General features: G+C 37.3%; 4 protein-coding genes across 5 annotated transcripts; 2 read left to right on the forward strand and 2 right to left on the reverse strand.

The window, feature by feature from the left end:
• Positions 1 to 230: 230 nt before the first annotated feature.
• On the reverse strand, positions 231 to 2,869 carry LOC124438602 (E3 ubiquitin-protein ligase MYLIP-like). The gene is made up of 4 exons (XM_046988777.1): positions 2,351 to 2,869; positions 2,043 to 2,242; positions 1,542 to 1,913; positions 231 to 588 (listed from the first exon to the last, which is right to left on the reverse strand). The coding sequence occupies exons 1-4, from the start codon at positions 2,435 to 2,437 to the stop codon at positions 540 to 542; spliced, it is 708 nt and encodes a 235-aa protein (XP_046844733.1). The 5' UTR covers positions 2,438 to 2,869; the 3' UTR covers positions 231 to 539.
• A 100-nt stretch (positions 2,870 to 2,969) lies between these two features.
• Positions 2,970 to 5,491, reverse strand: LOC124438598 (E3 ubiquitin-protein ligase MYLIP-like). Its single transcript, XM_046988770.1, has 4 exons — positions 5,150 to 5,491; positions 4,829 to 5,019; positions 4,136 to 4,591; positions 2,970 to 3,924 (listed from the first exon to the last, which is right to left on the reverse strand). Exons 1-4 carry the CDS (start codon positions 5,237 to 5,239, stop codon positions 3,216 to 3,218), a joined length of 1,446 nt encoding a protein of 481 aa, XP_046844726.1. The 5' UTR covers positions 5,240 to 5,491; the 3' UTR covers positions 2,970 to 3,215.
• A 13-nt stretch (positions 5,492 to 5,504) lies between these two features.
• Positions 5,505 to 12,464, forward strand: LOC124438600. 2 transcript variants are annotated; one of them, XM_046988776.1, is made up of 5 exons: positions 5,505 to 5,565; positions 6,258 to 7,186; positions 7,298 to 7,332; positions 8,760 to 8,871; positions 10,364 to 12,464. In XM_046988776.1, exons 2-5 carry the CDS (start codon positions 6,805 to 6,807, stop codon positions 10,582 to 10,584), a joined length of 750 nt encoding a protein of 249 aa, XP_046844732.1. In that variant the 5' UTR covers positions 5,505 to 5,565; positions 6,258 to 6,804; the 3' UTR covers positions 10,585 to 12,464. The 2 variants fall into 2 exon arrangements, with proteins under 2 accessions (XP_046844732.1, XP_046844731.1); XM_046988775.1 differs by lacking the exons at positions 8,760 to 8,871; positions 10,364 to 12,464 and adding an exon at positions 7,518 to 8,038.
• A 1,132-nt stretch (positions 12,465 to 13,596) lies between these two features.
• On the forward strand, positions 13,597 to 17,210 carry LOC124439051 (fascin-like). The gene is made up of 2 exons (XM_046989253.1): positions 13,597 to 14,576; positions 16,209 to 17,210. The coding sequence occupies exons 1-2, from the start codon at positions 13,787 to 13,789 to the stop codon at positions 16,868 to 16,870; spliced, it is 1,452 nt and encodes a 483-aa protein (XP_046845209.1). The 5' UTR covers positions 13,597 to 13,786; the 3' UTR covers positions 16,871 to 17,210.
• Positions 17,211 to 17,625: the final 415 nt, after the last annotated feature.

A 17,625-nucleotide genomic window follows, 5' to 3' on the forward strand; every position in this document is an offset into this window, starting at 1 on the left:
ACAACCATCTGTTGCAATGTATGTCTTCAGCATGTTGGCAACTGGAGAATCGCAAACTCCACAAGTAACTTTGTCATTTGCACATGATATGCAACACTCGACATGTCCACATGGACTATAGGCAACCATGTTATCTGAACCATTGCAAATTGTACAAACTGGCATCACAAAACTTGCATCCATTTTATCACAAACCTCATCTTCCAAAGATGCATCCTCAAAGTGGTCATGGTAGCAAAGAGATTTTTCTTTCTGTGAAGTAATCGCATTGTAATGTTCATTATACGCTTGCCGTCTTGTACAACAAACATCAAGGTGGTATAATTCTGGGGCTGTGTAACGTGTAAGCCACTTGGATGGATAAGCCCAACACGGATATGCTAGCATGTAGTGATTGCGAACAGAGTCCAAAATCTGAGGTTCAAAATAGAACAGCTTTTTTTCCAAAACACACTTGTGCATAACTTTTGCCGACTCACAGCTGGTGTGGAAAAAGTGCAGAAACCTGAATGTGGAACCGGCTCGCTTGATTACCAATATCATACGTTCCTCAAATAGACTGATTTTGTTATATCCAGGTACGATACACTAAAATGATGAAGAACATGTTTTAGCATGTACACAAACATTCAAGTTGCCCATAAATTCCCATTTCATGTATAGCATGCTGCGAAGAATATACAAAAATGGGCAATTATTGTTGATACAAAGTATTTTTAGCTTATGGTCATTAATGTTTTAAAGTTTCTTTGGTCTGATTATGGGTAAATTTGAGGTGTGTTGACTTGATCCAGGGTGGTTTGCAATTTAATTAAAAAAAACAAACTAATAGTACTATTGATCATAAATATCTTAGAGTATTTCATACCACAAACATGATGGATTTGTTTTTTACACATATTCATCAATAACCTACTGTTGATTTACCACTATTATGATTAAGAGGATTTTAATGCTCCACAAAAAAGGAAACATTTCAGGCATTATCAATAATGCATATTTTGTTGGCTAATGATCATACAAATTGAATTACTATGATTTTTAAAACCCTGATATTTTTCAAGCAAGTTGTACTCAAGTGTGGACAACCATATTTGTAGATTTCCAATATCCTGTGGTTAACAATTTTCAATAATAGATTTCCAATAGACCACATGATGGTTTGATGGTTAACAATTAACCAAAATATGGCAGGCGACAATGGCACATTCATTCTGTACGTGGTGATGCCACTGGCACAACCTTTCTCCAAAATAATTGTGCGTGCTTAATAGATTTTTTCAAATTCTAAGATGAGTCAAAATATAAAGACGTACTATTGTCAATACAATAGAAAATTAGAAATTGATCGGAAACAACTGCTGATTCGGGAAATTTGCAAATCAAGACAAACCAGTTTCTATCTCGATCTTTTCAAAATGGCTATCTATTATATGTATTAAATGCAAACTTCTAGTATTTACTTTATACTTGAAACAAGTGCATACGTTCGCTTTTAAAAACCCTTAGAACCATTTAGCATTGCAGAAACTAGTACTTACAATTCTTTGAATGCCTGAGGGCAACGACGATTTATCAGAGTAAGACCTTGCTCACCGACGGCTGCAAATAGTTTCTCGCCGGCGACTTTAACTTTAAACCAATCGCAAAAGTAGAATTCGGTTTCAGCCAAAGTCGAGATGAACTTCAGTTTGGCTACACTTGGGGATAAGCCCTTCAAGCTTTCGTGCTCTCGTCTCACGTTTAATTCCCAAGCATTGTAAACGGTTTCAGTTGGGTTGTCGCGCAGTTGTATTTTGGAGTCTCCCTCTTCGACTTGTCTGATCAAAGCGTGCAGTTTAGTGAGTTGATTTTCACTTAAAATGAACTTTTCTTCGGCCAAATTTCTTCTCAATGCATGATAAAAGAAATGCCTGTGACGTGGAAAAAATCTGGTTTCGCAAAGGCGTAATGTAGTTTAAAATGACGACAAACCAGCTATTAAGAAGCGCTTGGTAAAAAACAGTCAAACAATTGCGCATTTGAAAATATTAACCACCTACCTTGTTTTCTCGTGTTGAATTTCTTGCGGCAAAACATAAAATTTCACGTCCAAGCGAAGTCGGTGAGGTTTTCCAGTGATGTGAGGACGAAGTTGTGTCATGAGAGGGTTCCTTAGATTCAGCCATGCTTTTACTTCTTGACCCATCGAACGAGTAAGACCAAAATAATGTTTTTCAACGATTCCTAGCTTCTCACATAACTGAAAATAACGATGGAAATTAGGTTTGGTGGAATCTTACGGCAAACTAAATATAATGCATAGCACGAAAGAATTCCTAGTAAAATCTTGATTTATATTTTTGTTTACCCTTTCATGGCATACTAGCCCCGCAGCATTCTTGGGCACTATAATTTCGTGCAAGTTTCCATTCGGTTCTTCGACAAGATACTTCATCTTTGCTGTAGAGCTGAAAGACTAACAAAAATCGACAAAAGCGAGCTCTTTATACTTATAACAAGCCAGGAACATCGAAGGATGTGGAAAGTTGACTTTCATCGTCGAGAATAAGTCGATCTGGTTGAATGTCAGGGAAAACTTTTAGGATTCTTGTTTACATGCGAAATGTCGATTTCCACCAATAAGGTTGCGAGTTGAACATTCGATGGTCTCCTATTGGTGCCCTATTTGCTGTTCAAGTCGAACCGGATAAACCGGGCTATAGCTGTAAACGTATAACGTAATTAGGTTTCAACTTTCAAGTTAATCAAGCTTGAATGCAAGAATATATGCTATGCAAGTTTACAAGAGGAGAAAACAGGCTGTACATGGTTTGCCTTTGATCTTACGTTTTTTTTACACATGCCAATTATTGTTAATCACGTTTAGGAACGCTTTTTTTAGATAAAAACGTGACAAGTCTTTAATTTGCAACATTATGCGTGAATTAAGACGCTACAACAACACGTTAGTCATTGGAATGTACCGATTTCTTAAGGAGTTCTTTTATTTAAACTTTAGAGTCTCGTCCGACTTAAAATGTAACGTACAATTAAATATTAGCACACAAGCAGTTTTTAATGCAATTCTTCATAGCAACCATAAGGTTTGTTGGTTAGAAGATCATTCAGCGACATTGTCTGGATGGTGACAAAATGGTTATTGTTCACTAAACGCAACATTTACAAAAATGCACTGAATTGAATAAAGCGCAAAATAACTGAGCCAGCAAACTTCATTCACATGAAAAAAACACTCTTTGTGCATATGTTATTTGACAACGACAAATGGGGCACTCCCTGCACAAGGTTGAGCACTTTGTGCAGCAAACTACATGTCCACAAGGGCAGAATGCAGTTGTGACCTCCTCATCCATGCACACCTGGCAAATACGAGAATCCTCTAGGTTCCGAACAATCCTTTTCAACTCTTCATTGGACAGGTCATTCAAGTTGTCATGAGCAGTAAACCTTGAATGTGAGCTTTTGGACAAGTCAATTACAACATCATCATTTTCTCCAGAACGACGATTTGCTAAGGGTGATTGTACTGGACGAAATGATTTGGAATCTTCAGGTTGTGATTGCTTTCGCCTTCTGTTAATGTTTAGTTCTTCATTAAGAACACTCCAGGCATGGGTGTAGGTCTGTCTTCTCGTGCGGAGGATGTCAAACAAATGCCTTTCACCAACAGTTGAGCTTGGATAAAAGATGGTGAGAAACTTCCCAAATGTTGTTCGTGATTTTTGATCAATGACAGCCTTTTTGACCATGTTGCAGTTAAAGAAAGTGTGGAATTCTGTAAAGGAGCGAAATATGGAGATGGACATAAGCTCGTGTTTTAGTTTAAATACAATACGGTTGGCATTGTGCACACTTGAACCATGAACAACAGTGAAGTTATGGCCACTGTAGGAAACCGTCGCAACATCCTCATAGTGAATTCTGAAACATAAAATTAATGCACACTGATGAAATGAATGACATGTGAAATATTAGGAATGGTGGATGTGTAGTAAAAGAGTAGCAGAAATTGGCCAAACTCTGAAGTGCAAAGAAAGAAGTGCATACTGGCAATAAGTTAATGCTATTGCTAGCTAAGCTATTTTCTCTCAACGTGGCAAAAAATACAAGAATTAGAGGTATGAAGTTTTACCTTCTATCCAAAACACTCCTGACAACTTCTTTTGTCAATTTTACATCGTACTCGCGAATGACGCTGTAAACTCTCAAACCTTCCAAGTCAACGAGAATCTTCAACTTTCTTCCATAACTGTCGTCTCTATAGCGGCCTGTGAACGTCTCTACGCCATACCCTTGCAAAACTGACATCTGATGAAGGAAATTTACCTCGGCCATTTGCGGTGGCTGACCTGTCAATTTGTTATGCTCAAATGACACCTCTTTCTTCATGTCACAAGATTTAGCAAACATTGACCATACCCACAAAGGCAAATACGAAGAATAATCCGCAATATTGTCTGGATTAAAATCGCCTGTTTCTGCCTGAGCCAGATTAGCGCAAATTTCTGCCACTGTTCTGGTAGGAAGCGTACTCAAGTCAAATCGATTCCGCCTCAAATGCAACTTCAACGTCAAAAAATATTGATGTCTAAACAGAAAAAATACCTTAAATCTAGAGTACTAATACAAATGAAACCACTAAGCCGAAAGTCTATCAAGTGATTTCATTTTATTATTGTTCAAACGAAACTACTTCATACTGTCGTGTTCTTTAATATTTAAATTACTTGAAAGCGCACAGATTACATTGTAATATTAATGAAAACTCAACACTCGTTTGAGTTGTTAAACGCAGTCACTTATGAGGTTTCATTTGGTAATTTACCTGGTGATTTCTTGCTGCAACTCTTGGGGTTTGACAAAATATTTTACAAGAAACCAAAGGCGATACGGCGGTTTTCCATGTAATTGTGCGGAAAGACGATTTCTTAAATTCAACCATGTCTCGAAACCCTTACGTCCTTTGTATCTTAAACCGAAATAATCACCTTCATATAGCTTCAACCGTTCACAAATCTAAAGAAAACATAGTTTCACTTAAATGTCTAAGTTTGACAGGTGAATTCATATTATACAGTCGATTTGTTGTGAACGCTATTTCTTTGTTGGGTTTCCCCTGGCCGCCTTTAAATGACGAATTACATACTTTGGCATGACAATCTTGTCCTTTTGCGTCTTTTTTCAAGTAAAATTCGTGAATTACACCATTCGGTTCGTAAATAAGACACCAGAGCATTTTTATTAGCGCTTATACATCGTTAAAAGGCCCACCAAAAAGCATAAACAAAAAAATGTCATTTAAGAGGTATCACAATAACAATTTATCTCGCCAGCTTTTACTGTATAATTCCAGCTTTCTTCAGCCAATCACTGCGCTCGTACCATTTGCAACGCTGTTTGATTGGTTACTACTTATTGTACAATATGACATCTAAACAAAAGATACTACATCTATTTAAAATGTGTCAAAAATTTTTCCTTTTCACCTTTCAATTCCATTCATTTTGAATGGAGTTCCCTACGTAAAGGAAAAAGGATCTCAGCCAAAATGCCCAAAGACAGGTACCAGTTGAACTTGAATGTAATGAACGACGCATGATTAAGAATAATTAAAAAGAAAACAGAATGATTACATATACGTTGCTTTTTTTTATTCAAATAGCTTGCAGTCGTAGGATACAGCATCTTGAATTTTGTTGACTGTCGAATCAGTTGCCTTTTGCCTTTGACATTAGTCACTTTACAATATAAAACGAAGCAATTCTTATCTCATTTGAAATTTGACAAAACAGTGACCTAAAAAGCAAAATAACAAAAAATCTTCACTTTATGATTGTTTTTCGGATTTCGGTTCATTCTTTATAAATTCATTGTCTTCAGGAAAAGGAACATGACGTGCATAAGTGCTTCCTACATGTTTTTGTTTGAAGTTAGGTATATTGACGTCATTAATTGACAATTACAAATACTCCTTGTCCAATACTCGACCCACTCGTCCCAGGCATTCAGCTTCGACTTCGATATAATTTGTCTTAATTTGTAATATACCCACAGAGACGTAGCCACGAATGTAGTCCTAGTTTCAGAAAATGAGCTTTTTTTCCACTGTTTACTGACAACTTTCCAGAAATAACTTTTTGCGTTTATACCGTAGTTTAAGAGACCCTTGACAACGCCACCTTTTTTCTGACACTTTCTCATTTTACATACGATTCAGGGCTCTCAGGTATTTTCATGTCAATATCACAATATAGGAATATACAGTAGGGCCACTTTGCTGTGCAACAAGCTGCTGGCCACTGGCTATTTGGTTTACTGGCTGCCGTTTGCCATATCGTCAATCCTATTGGTCATACAATGCAATTTAGTGGCTGCAAATATGGTAATCACATGCGCAATAAGATATGCGTTGCACGAAAAAATTCAATGGAGTGGCCCAACTGTATGTTTTCTATACTGTGTCAATATCAAACGTGACCAGAAAAGTGAAAAATGGATACAGTGAGATCACTTAAGCAGTAAACCTTATGCTGTTGCAGCCAGAGCTACTGTTGTGGTGCCTGAATTGGCTATGGCTATGGCCTGAACCACAAGGGCACGTCGCCTTCTTTTTTGCAGGCAATTCAGGCTGTTTAAATGGCGATATGAATTATGAAATAGTCAAGAAAGAAAATGTCTGGTCGGATTCCTATTCGGATTAATATTTCCCCTTGGAAACTACGCCTTTAGTGTTTTGGCTTGTGAATTTTACATACAAATGATTTACGTGGAAGTTGTATCTGATGTGGTTGTTGTATTTGGATGAAATTCAATATGTTCTGGTGTAATTCTATGATTCCTTTCCTCGTTTTGCTCACATTGTGCATAAACATTTCGGGCATGAAGAACGAAAAGTGCGTTATGACGGAAAAAAACGGGTTTTACTACAGCTCTAAACTTTCCAATTTGTCTGCAAAGCTTGTGAAGACCTACGAGATTGATAGCAGGGAAGAATGTCGAGATGCCTGCTGTGATTTACAAGAATGTAATTTTATGATGTTTACAACCATGTTAAAGATGGCAAAAGATCGTTATTATGCCTCAAATGTGACATGCTTTCTCTTCAATTGTCCTGATATTTTGAAATGTATTACAGTGAAGGTGCCCAATGACACAGGTGTATCAATCATTGAAGTAAAACGAGGTATTTATTATAAGATTGCCCAAGAATATTATTTTTAAGCATGAGACAATATGTTGTACGTTAGTGGACTTTCGGCCACGTTAAGAAATGAACTTTTTGTTTCTTTAATAGAAAATTTTTTATTTGACGATCAGAGCACAAATGAGGTAAGTTGTTAAGTTGTTAAGTGATTTCAATTTAAAGCCTTTCAATCATTCATGTTGTTTGTGTCAAGTTTTTGGAACTGCCTTTCCAAAGTCTTTCTGCCTTGAAATCGGCTGAAAGTTATTCATACAAAACTTGTGTGTATAATCAAAATCATAAAACATATAAACATTTACGTGTATTTTAGCATAAACATATCACCTCATTTCATCCATCAAAATCTGGATCATTTTCGTACATCTCATCTCCAAATCACGGAGATAAAGAAACGAACCATTTCCCCATTCTCATGCTGCATACAAGTACAGGAGCATCCCAGTATGAAACACCCTCATCTAAAAATTTCAATCCCATAGCTTCCTTTCACGAAGTCTTTCGTAGTATCTTTTCACCACACAATTCACTTGTGTCCTCCTCAGTCCTTAATAATGTCACAGTCAGTGCAATACTATCCACCAGCACTTCATCACTCCCTGCTGGAACTGTCAGCAATTATACAATTTCAACATTCGTAAATACTTTTCTCACCACTCATATGACACCTTCAACCATTGTTGTGCCTACGCAAGGACATCAATTGGTGTGGAATAGTTTGTCGTCAAATCATGTTGGTCAGTTATCAGGATCATCAACACCCTTGGTTTGTAAATGCTAATGAAATAGTAATGTGCAATCTCCGTATGTTTCACCTTTAGCTCTGGCTAAATAGTCTAGCTCCTTCTGAAAATATATTTTTCTTTATTTTTTGTTTGATTTCTGAATTAAATTTCACTACAGGAGTTGATTTTTTTTAGTTCAAATTCATTAGAACTTCTGCTTCCTGTGCACAGGAGTGGATTAAAATTCAGGCCGTTATTTTGTGACTTACATTGCAGTACATTGTGTTGCAAGCTGCTCTTGGTTGTCGAAATATTCATCGTTTCTACAAATTGTTGTTTCTATTGCATTTTGAAGATTGTCTTGTAATATTTAAGAACATGGCTTTATTAGAAAGCTGAATAACCTGTAATTAGGATTGAATGAAAATTTTGTGTATAATCTGACATTGCCAATTGATAATTTATTTTGTTTTTATTTGAAAAAATGCAACGTTAAAATTGCCTTGAATGACTAGGGCTGAGTTGTCTATAACTTATTGATGGAAAATTTTTGTTTTGCGGTTGTAAAATTCAAAGCATTTTATTCTCCCGGCCATGTCAATAGGTATATTATAGGCCCATTGATGATGGAATAATTGTGGCAATTTGCAATCAAATTTACACATCTATCAAATAATTGTGTAAATTTACAATCGAATTTACACATGATTGTGTATATTACACCGTTTTCAATGACAACATTGTTAACATGATTAATCAATCATATCGTAGACTTGTTTTGTAAGCACATTTTCTACCCATATCTATTCTGCTCATTTTGTATTTATTAGACTTTGAACACAAATAGATCCAGTATCCAAAGCACCACTCCAGGTCAATTTGCCACAAAGAGTACGAACTTGCCAGAATTACGCTCATCAAGTGTTTTGAAAAGTACAACAGGTGTGTAATGTGTATGCAATGCTAAGTTAATGTTAAGGAACGTTCTTTTGTCCCATAGTTTGGTTATGTTAAGGAACGTTCTTTTGTCCCATAGTTTGGTTATGTTAAGGAACGTTCTTTTGTCCCATAGTTTGGTTATGTTAAGGAACGTTCTTTTTCCCATAGTTTGGTTATGTTAAGGAACGTTCTTTTGTCCCATAGTTTGGTTATGTTAAGGAACGTTCTTTTGTCCCATAGTTTGGTTATGTTAAGGAACGTTCTTTTGTCGGTTATGTTAGTTTGTCCCATAGTTTGTTATGTTAAGGAACGTTCTTTTGTCCCATAGTTTGGTTATGTTAAGGAACGTTCTTTTTCCCATAGTTTGGTTATGTTAAGGAACGTTCTTTGTCGCATAGTTTGTTATGTTAAGGAACGTTCTTTTGTCCCATAGTTTGGTTATGTTAAGGAACGTTCTTTGTCGCATAGTTTGGTTATGTTAAGGAACGTTCTTTGTCCCATAGTTTGGTTATGTTAAGGAACGTTCTTTGTCCATAGTTTGTTTGCGTTATAGTTTGAACGTTCTTTTGTCCCATAGTTTGGTTATGTTAAGGAACGTTCTTTTGTCCATAGTTTGGTTATGTTAAGGAACGTTCTTTTGTCGCATAGTTTGGTTATGTTAAGGAACGTTCTTTTGTCCCATAGTTTGGTTATGTTAAGGAACGTTCTCTTTGTCGTTCATAGTTTGGTTATGTTAAGGAACGTTCTTTTGTCCCATAGTTTGTTATGTTATGTTAACGTTCTTTTGTCCCATAGTTTGGTTATGTTAAGGAACGTTCTTTGTCGCATAGTTTGGTTATGTTAAGGAACGTTCTTTGTCCCATAGTTTGGTTATGTTAAGGAACGTTCTTTTGTCCCATAGTTTGGTTATGTTAAGGAACGTTCTTTGTCGCATAGTTTGGTTATGTTAAGGAACGTTCTTTTTATAGTTTGGTTATGTTAAGGAACGTTCTTTGTCGCATAGTTTGGTTATGTTAAGGAACGTTCTTTTGTCGCATAGTTTGGTTATGTTAAGGAACGTTCTTTTGTCCCATAGTTTGGTTATGTTAAGGAACGTTCTTTGTCGCATAGTTTGGTTATGTTAAGGAACGTTCTTTTGTCCCATAGTTTGGTTATGTTAAGGAACGTTCTTTTGTCTCATAGTTTGGTTATGTTAAGGAACGTTCTTTTGTCTCATAGTTTGGTTATGTTAAGGAACGTTCTTTTGTCCCATAGTTTGGTTATGTTAAGGAACGTTTTTCTGTCTCTTAATTTTCTCCAAGGTTAATTTTCTAAAGTAAATGGTTTGAACCCGGGAGTATCGATCTACATTTACAAACATGTTAATTTTCTCATAAGGATTTATCTCCTGGTCGAGTTTCTTCAGAATCCGCCAAGTTATGCAATGAGACCACCGTCGTTCAACAGATCCATAATTTCTGAAGCCCTGAAGCTCATTTTTTCTTTCTTGCTGTAGATTCAAACACTTTTTTACATGGATCTCACGGTGTGCACAACATCAAAAGTCCGTTTTCGGAGAAACGAAGTCATACAACACATGTGTCGTTGATCATATCTCTTTTCATCGGGATCGTTTTTTTCGTAGCCGTTGTTGTTATGATAGGCCGACGATGGAGCGAGCGGTTCTCCAGACGTGCATATAATCGCGTTGACTTTCTGCTCAATGATTATGATTGATCGAGGTTCACGTGATATTCTCTAGTAAAGGTATTATGTAGTTTGCTTTAGTGACGTTACCACGCATACAGAGGCAGTGCCGCATTAACCACTGTGCCCGTTCCTAGGGGTCAAAAAAATTTTTGAGCTCCAGAACTGGCGTACAACAGTTATATGGGGACTCACTAAGTGCCCAGGGGTCCAAAAATCTTAATGCGGCCTGTGGGGAAATGTTTTGTGATCACGTCACGTGAATACGCAATATTTTTTGCTAGAGCTGGATATCTGCTTTCTTGAAGTGTAATATCAGCAGAAGGTGCATGTACATAATTTATTGAATCTTTGAATGTGATTTTGCAGTGTTGAATAACAACGCTACAAAATGAGGTATTAAGCTGGAGAATTTGAATCATTTCATTCATTTATCTTGTTAAGAAATCCTACTAAATTTACCGTGAGAGAAATGCTACCCATGTTTCATAAGTAACTAGTTACCGTAACCGTTGCAGTCATTGAAAACAGTAACGATTACATGTAGCTGGTTAGTCGCAACGAAGTTGTTATTTTCAGCACTGCTTTTATTTTCAAATTTGAAAACAAACAGTAACGATTACATGTAGCAAGTTAGTCGCAACGAAGTTGTTATTTTCAGCACTGCTTTTATTATCAAATTTTTACAAGAAACCTTGGCGGATCTAGGAAACGGGAATGTGAACAAAACTTCTGCAACTTATGCCGGAGTACTCAGCAGTAGGTAGGAGTTATATTTACATTCTATATCACTTTGAAAATTTGAAAGTAATTTGATCGTATGTAAGGTATGGGGCAATTTGTTTGATTTAATGGATGGGGTCGTTAGTCAACTGAATCCTACCTCGACCCCTCTTGGCCACTGCCTCACCCTAGATCCGTCACTGTGTACATACTCTGATTGTTGTATGTTATAGATTGTATAAGGTTAGTGTTTTGATTTAATGGATGGGGGTCGTTAGTCAACTGAATCCTACCTCGACCCCTCTTGGCCACTGCCTCACCCTAGATCCGTCACTGTGTACATACTCTGATTGTTTTATGTTATAGATTGTATAAGGTTAGTGTTTTGATTTAATGGATGGGGGTCGTTAGTCAACTGAATCCTACCTCGACCCCTCTTGGCCACTGCCTCGCCCTAGATCCGTCACTGTGTACATACTCTGATTGTTTTATGTAATAGATTGAAAAAGATTAGTGTTTTCATTATAGTTATAATTGTAGTAAAGTACTCAATTAAGGAGATACGATGACAAAAAAGCGAGATATCGCAACTTATACGAGTTCATAAGCACGTGCGATCAAAGACTTAACTTTTTGTGATACTCAAGATCGGCTATTCGCGAGAACTCGCTTCATGTAATCATGGCCGTGCCTGGAATGCTCGTTGCGAGAGTGCGTATTCATATATTCACTTGTGCCCGACTGAGTTCTTTTGATAGTGTATGTATTTTTGATAGTGTAGGCATACCAACGGGTCAACCCGTCTCCCAATAAATTCCTATTAGCGTTTACACGATAGCCGGGTCAATTTACCAATCTGGGGCACCCTTCTCAAGACTCTGGTCGACCTTGGTTAGCGTTGAATTTAGCTCATTTCTTCATGTAAACCCGGGTTGCCTTGTCTTTTACTTTATTTTCGAGCCAGCCCGGGCTGAGAATTGCTGACCCGGATTGAAAAATCAGTTCTAACCCTGGTTCGTGTAAACATAACCACCTATCGCAGTTTGACCCGAGTTAAATATCAACCCTTGGCTCGTGTAAACCGGGCCATACTCTGCCCATGACCCCATAATTTAATAATTAATTCTAAGTTGTAATTTATGCTTCTGTGGCATAAATTTATCATTCAATTAAATTATTCGAAGAAAGTCTTTGCAATTTTGTGATTATCTACATCACACTTTATTAAATCAACCAGCTTTTAAGAGACTGAATTCCACAATGACGTCACGGTGACATTGCGGCTTTGGAAGTTTCCTTGGAAATGACTAGTCGGTCTAGTTCTAATCGAGTTTTTCTTTTACGCCTTTCTGTCGTTTGGAGGTTACGGTGACGTCGACACATTCTCGTGTCAGCGGATTTGCTATCGGAAAGGAAAGCAGTAAAGTCCATTCAGGTGTGTTTGCTTCAACGTTCTGAAATTTATCACCTCAGGTATTCCAGTCGTCAAATTTAATTAGATTTTTGGGCTTCAACCCAAAAATTCATTTGTTACGTCATTTACAATCGGAAGTCAATATTCATGACAACCGTCTTGACGTTCAAATTATTTTCGGTGTAAATTTCTGTTGAATAAGTGTTAATCATTGTGCTTTGTTGAATTATCAAACACTATGACGTAAGATGGTTAAAGAACATGCGCAGTGTGAGCTTTCCAAAAACCTACGAAGTATTTCAAACTTATTTTTTTCATGGTATTTTGGATGCACGAAGCAGTATCAGCTGTAAGAGTTTTGTTTACTTTGTTGCAAGTGCGATCTTGACGAATATCTAACGATACGTTAAAGATATTGATATAGAATGCAGTTATAAAGTACGCAATTCTCCAGTCATGTGTGAGATGCTTTATTTAGGCAATGAAAACCGTTTCACGGCTTCTGTAGCCTAATTGTAACTTGCAAAATATCAGCTCTTCGTGCCGCCGTAAACAAACCTTTTGTCTTGCAAATAATGTCGCAGCTGTCGCACAATTATTGATAAGGTTCTAATTATCAGTGATGGGCGAACATGCCGAACAGAAAAAATCGCTTGTTTTATTTCCGCACAGCATTTGGCACAATGCAATGCTATTGAACAACAGTTAATTGCAAGATGCTAACCAGATGTTCGTCTCAGTGAGAATTTTTTTTTTAATTTTATGAGTAAAGATTTCCGAAGCAAACCAATCAACGCGAAGTGGTCGAACGTGTCACGCAGTGGCGATTATAGTGATTATGTTTAAACAAACAACAAATTTTTCTTTTTAACAAAAATGTAAACGATGTTGAATTTATAAATTTGCGGGTACCAACAAAACCTCGAGTATTGTGTGTCAACAATCAGGAAATGACGTGCTACTATTAAGATATTTATATTGAGTGTAACCGACCAAGTCTCATTGAGTCTGCCGTCGACTGTGAGCGTGGCTGGGAGTCGAATACCAATACATTTGTCCTAATCAGTATTAAGTTTGATATTTCTAGCTTGGAGAATGTCGGGCGTTCAAGGTTACTATGTGGGATTGGTGAATTTTCAAAACAAGTATTTGACGGCCGAATCTTTCGGCTTTCAGGTAAACGCGAGCGGTGCGCATTTGAAGAAGAAACAAATGTGGCTTGTCGAACAGGACGCAAGTGACATTTATTTGAAAAGTCATCTTGGACGCTACTTGACGGCAGATAAAAATGGAAAACTTTCATGTGAGGCAGAAGAACGCGAAGATGACGCGAAGTTCTCTGTTACATATCAGGCGGATGGGAAGCTCGCGTTGAAAAGCAAACACGACAGATATCTCGGTGGTGAAAGCGATCAAATCGACGCATTCGCATTGTCAATCGGGAGATCCGAATCATGGACCCTTCAACTGGCCATTCATCCTCAGGTGAATTTAATGCACGTTGTACGAAAACGGTATGCGCACCTTGAATCGAACGAGATCCAAGTTTCCGAAGATATTCCGTGGGGTGGCGACGCTTTGATCACCCTGGAATTTAAGAATGGCCGATACTCGGTGCTTACGAGTGACTCGCGTTATCTCAATGCAGACGGTTCCTTGGAGGAGAAGCTCACGGAGAAGGGACAGTACGTTATCGAGTTTCACGAAGGTAGAGTTGCATTCCGCACGCACGAGGGCAAGTTTCTCACATGCGTCGGTAATAAAGGCAAGATTCAGTCGAGTAAGAAAAATGTAGCCGGAAGAGATGAGCATTTTGTACTTGTCGACAATCACCCGCAGTGTATGCTGACGGCTCAAAATGAGCGCATGGTGTCCATCAGGCAAGGTAAGCTTACAAGCTAAAATAGAAGTTGTGTGGGCACTTAAAATGAGTTTGTCACGCCCTTATACGATGACGCTTTGTGATACGATGCTTTTCCGCTACAGTGAAATGTATGTATGAACTGAATTTTGCAACCTGCAGACTTCGCATTCAAAAGGTGTTTTCGGTTTTCATTTGGGAAATTTTGTGCTCGTTCGATTGGCAAAAGAAAAGTTGAAAGACATGAAATATTGTTTCTTTGTTTCGATATTTAAATGAAGATGAACCCTCTTTCAGGAAGGAAACCACTTGACATACTTAGACAATGACACGGTCGACGTGCTATTTTCTTGCATTTTATGCGAAGGGAAATGTGTGGACTTTCTATATATTTATAAACACCAACCCAGGTTGTCTGTAGAAACAAAACAGACCGTGGTGTTATAGAACGTATGGCGTTTCACTACATGATATCGAGTGTGTTTCTTTAAAACATTCTTGGATATTAAAGCTCATTATGATACTTGACGGGTAAAATGTTGCTGGCACTTTTTATTTGTGGCTTTGGCTACAATAACAGCATTCATTCCAACAAATGCCAATTGTAAAATCATCAGACGTTTTCCACACTTAGAGAGAAGGATCCTACGTAAACCTTACGAATTCCACTTTCAATGTAGCGTTTAATATTTCTTCATTGATAATGCCTAGATTATTTTCAATAATATTTACACACGTTAAAACTTTCTTTCTTTGAATACAGTCCAAATCCGCTAATTGATTTTTTGATTGACTCCACGGCTTAGTCTTGAGCGGAAGGGTAAAAGTCAGATCAAATGGGGAGTGTGATCTTAGATGTAGAAAATCTTTGACAATCTTTCGATCGCCTTCGCTTTATAAGTCACATACAACACTTTCACATGACATAATTTAAAATGCGCTGTTCTTAGTTATTAGTATTTTCGCTTTTGTTCAGTTTGTACTGATAAGCTATTTGACGTTTACAATGAAAATAGTTTCGTGCTCGGACGAAACTGAAATTCAATAGTTATTACAACTCCATATTTGGTAATAGATTAAATATATATTATCATTAAAAAGTCTCTGTGTAAGCTGTTGGTCGTAAAGCCAACAAAACAGTTTGTGTTTGTCGTTATTCATGGGTCCCCAAAACTGACGTTTCATTTTCTAGTTTTGTGTAAAATGTGAACGTCCTGTCCACTCCTTCGTGTGTGAAGCACATTTTCAAGGGTCATTGCATAGGACTTAGTGTGTATGATTTTCTCATTGGTTCGTTCAGACAATGCTGATTAGCACTAATGAGTCACTTTCTGAATTTATCTTAACGTATTGTACGTCATCGCAAACCTGAACGTGCAGACATAGTTTTTTGTTTTTTCCTATTTTCATGCTTAGTTCAAGTTTAATCATATTTTTCTTGCTATATTGTGGTCACTGAAGCAAAATGCTATTCGTGAGCTAGGAGGAAAATACAAAAAGATGATTTTTTTACTGAGTTTCTTTTGTTTTACTTTGCGCAAATGTGGAATGATGTACTTGTCTTCGTCTTTATCTCAAAGTGTTAAGTGCGAGACTAAGTTTTTTGTTTCGTTGTTTTTTCTTCGCTTAATTCAAAAGGGAAAAATATCTTTGTAGGAAACGAAGTTACAGCAAATCAAAGATTCGATACAACTGACAAGGAAATTTTCCAAATGGAATTTGACCCAAAAAGACCTGGCAAAGTTTGCATGCTTGCTAACACGCGAGAGTATTGGGTGGCTAACGGCGATGTGAAGGCCAGCTCTTCCAAACGTGTAGATGCTGCGTTTTTTGGAATCGATTGGCATGGTAGTCACGTGAGTTTCCAAGCAGCCAGTGGCAGCTACGTCACCATTAAACCCAATGGAAAACTTGCTCCAAGCGCGGACTCTATTGGAGAAAAAGAGAAGTTTCTCTTGCAACTCGTCAACAGGTCATTGCTGATTCTTCGTGGTGAGCATGGTTTTGTTGGCATGCGAGGTCCGACCACGGCACGTCTCGAATGCAACCGAAGCTCGTACGAAGTATTCAAACTACATTTTGAAGATGGGAAATACAAACTTGAGGGTAGAAACGGCAAGTTTGCTAAAATCGACGGCGAGTTGAATGTGAATTTAAGTGGTAGCTCCGACGATTGCACGACCTTCTATTTGGAGTTCCGGGAACATACGAAGATGTGCATTAAGGCAGACAACGGCATGTATTTAAAAGGTGAAAGCAATGGAGCGTTTACGGCAAATGGCGAGTCACCGGATAAAAGTACCTTGTGGGAGTACTAAGAAAGTCGTAAAATTGAAGTTCTTCGGCGTGCCATCCAATTAAATACATTTTGCTCCGTAAATTTTAATGAACTGCCAGTAAAATTTTAAGAAAATTTTGCTGGAACGCTGAATATAATATTCTTGCAAGTTGAAAAATAATTTTGCAATTCTCGAAGCCTGTTTTCAAAAAAATTTTGACTGATCATAAACGAGAATTAAGTTAAGAATTATAAAAGCACTAATTGAAGATGTGACTTTTCGTAGGAAAGCCTGATTATTTACTGTAATATTTAGATTAAGTGTATAATTTCTCGTTAAAAAAATTTTTAAAAATCAAAATAAACTGATTAAAGTTTTAGGTGTCTCATTTGCATAAATCGCGGCAAAGCTATGACTTATGCAACGTCATGATAAGCAAAGGAGGGTGTGTTTAAATTTTCGCAGTCGATGGAATCATGGCGGTCGTCTATGAAATGGCAAAATGAAAAGAATATCGCTATTATTTTGGCTTTAATACAACATTCGTATTACGAAAAACAGGGTAAAGCACAGCAACACAGTGGTTGTTATTTTCAGGTTGGGTCAGTGTGCAAATACTTGTTTAAAGATTCTGTTTTCGTTGAAAGTTTTTATCCAAGCTCGTGTGATTTGTGTTATGTTTAACATTTAGAAATGCATATTTGCTGTGTAATTTCTGAAAGTTGGAAGATACATCATCCAGCTTTGAGTAAATAAAAACGAACACGGGAAGACAGGCTAAACTCAAGGTGAGA

This window comes from Xenia sp. Carnegie-2017, unplaced genomic scaffold (genome assembly GCF_021976095.1).
Source record: "Xenia sp. Carnegie-2017 unplaced genomic scaffold, XeniaSp_v1 HiC_scaffold_19, whole genome shotgun sequence".
NCBI classification, from domain to species: domain Eukaryota; kingdom Metazoa; phylum Cnidaria; class Anthozoa; order Malacalcyonacea; family Xeniidae; genus Xenia; species Xenia sp. Carnegie-2017.

Excerpts from the sequence above, each read along its gene's own strand:
- LOC124438598 (XM_046988770.1), bottom strand. The coding sequence starts at position 5,239 with ATGCTCTGGTGTCTTATTTACGAACCGAATGGTGTAATTCACGAATTT. Across the intron at positions 5,020-5,149 it reads GACAAGATTGTCATGCCAAA|ATTTGTGAACGGTTGAAGCT; the intron begins GTATGTAATTCG and ends TGTTTTCTTTAG. Across the intron at positions 3,925-4,135 it reads AGGAGTGTTTTGGATAGAAG|AATTCACTATGAGGATGTTG; the intron begins GTAAAACTTCAT and ends TTTATGTTTCAG.
- LOC124438602 (XM_046988777.1), bottom strand. The coding sequence starts at position 2,437 with ATGAAGTATCTTGTCGAAGAACCGAATGGAAACTTGCACGAAATTATA. Across the intron at positions 1,914-2,042 it reads ATTCAACACGAGAAAACAAG|GCATTTCTTTTATCATGCAT; the intron begins GTAGGTGGTTAA and ends TCCACGTCACAG. Across the intron at positions 589-1,541 it reads CCTCAGGCATTCAAAGAATT|TGTATCGTACCTGGATATAA; the intron begins GTAAGTACTAGT and ends TCATCATTTTAG.
- LOC124439051 (XM_046989253.1), top strand. The coding sequence starts at position 13,787 with ATGTCGGGCGTTCAAGGTTACTATGTGGGATTGGTGAATTTTCAAAAC. Across the intron at positions 14,577-16,208 it reads CATGGTGTCCATCAGGCAAG|GAAACGAAGTTACAGCAAAT; the intron begins GTAAGCTTACAA and ends ATATCTTTGTAG.
- LOC124438600 (XM_046988775.1), top strand. The coding sequence starts at position 6,805 with ATGAAATTCAATATGTTCTGGTGTAATTCTATGATTCCTTTCCTCGTT. Across the intron at positions 7,187-7,297 it reads AATCATTGAAGTAAAACGAG|AAAATTTTTTATTTGACGAT; the intron begins GTATTTATTATA and ends TTTCTTTAATAG. Across the intron at positions 7,333-7,517 it reads ACGATCAGAGCACAAATGAG|CATAAACATATCACCTCATT; the intron begins GTAAGTTGTTAA and ends CGTGTATTTTAG.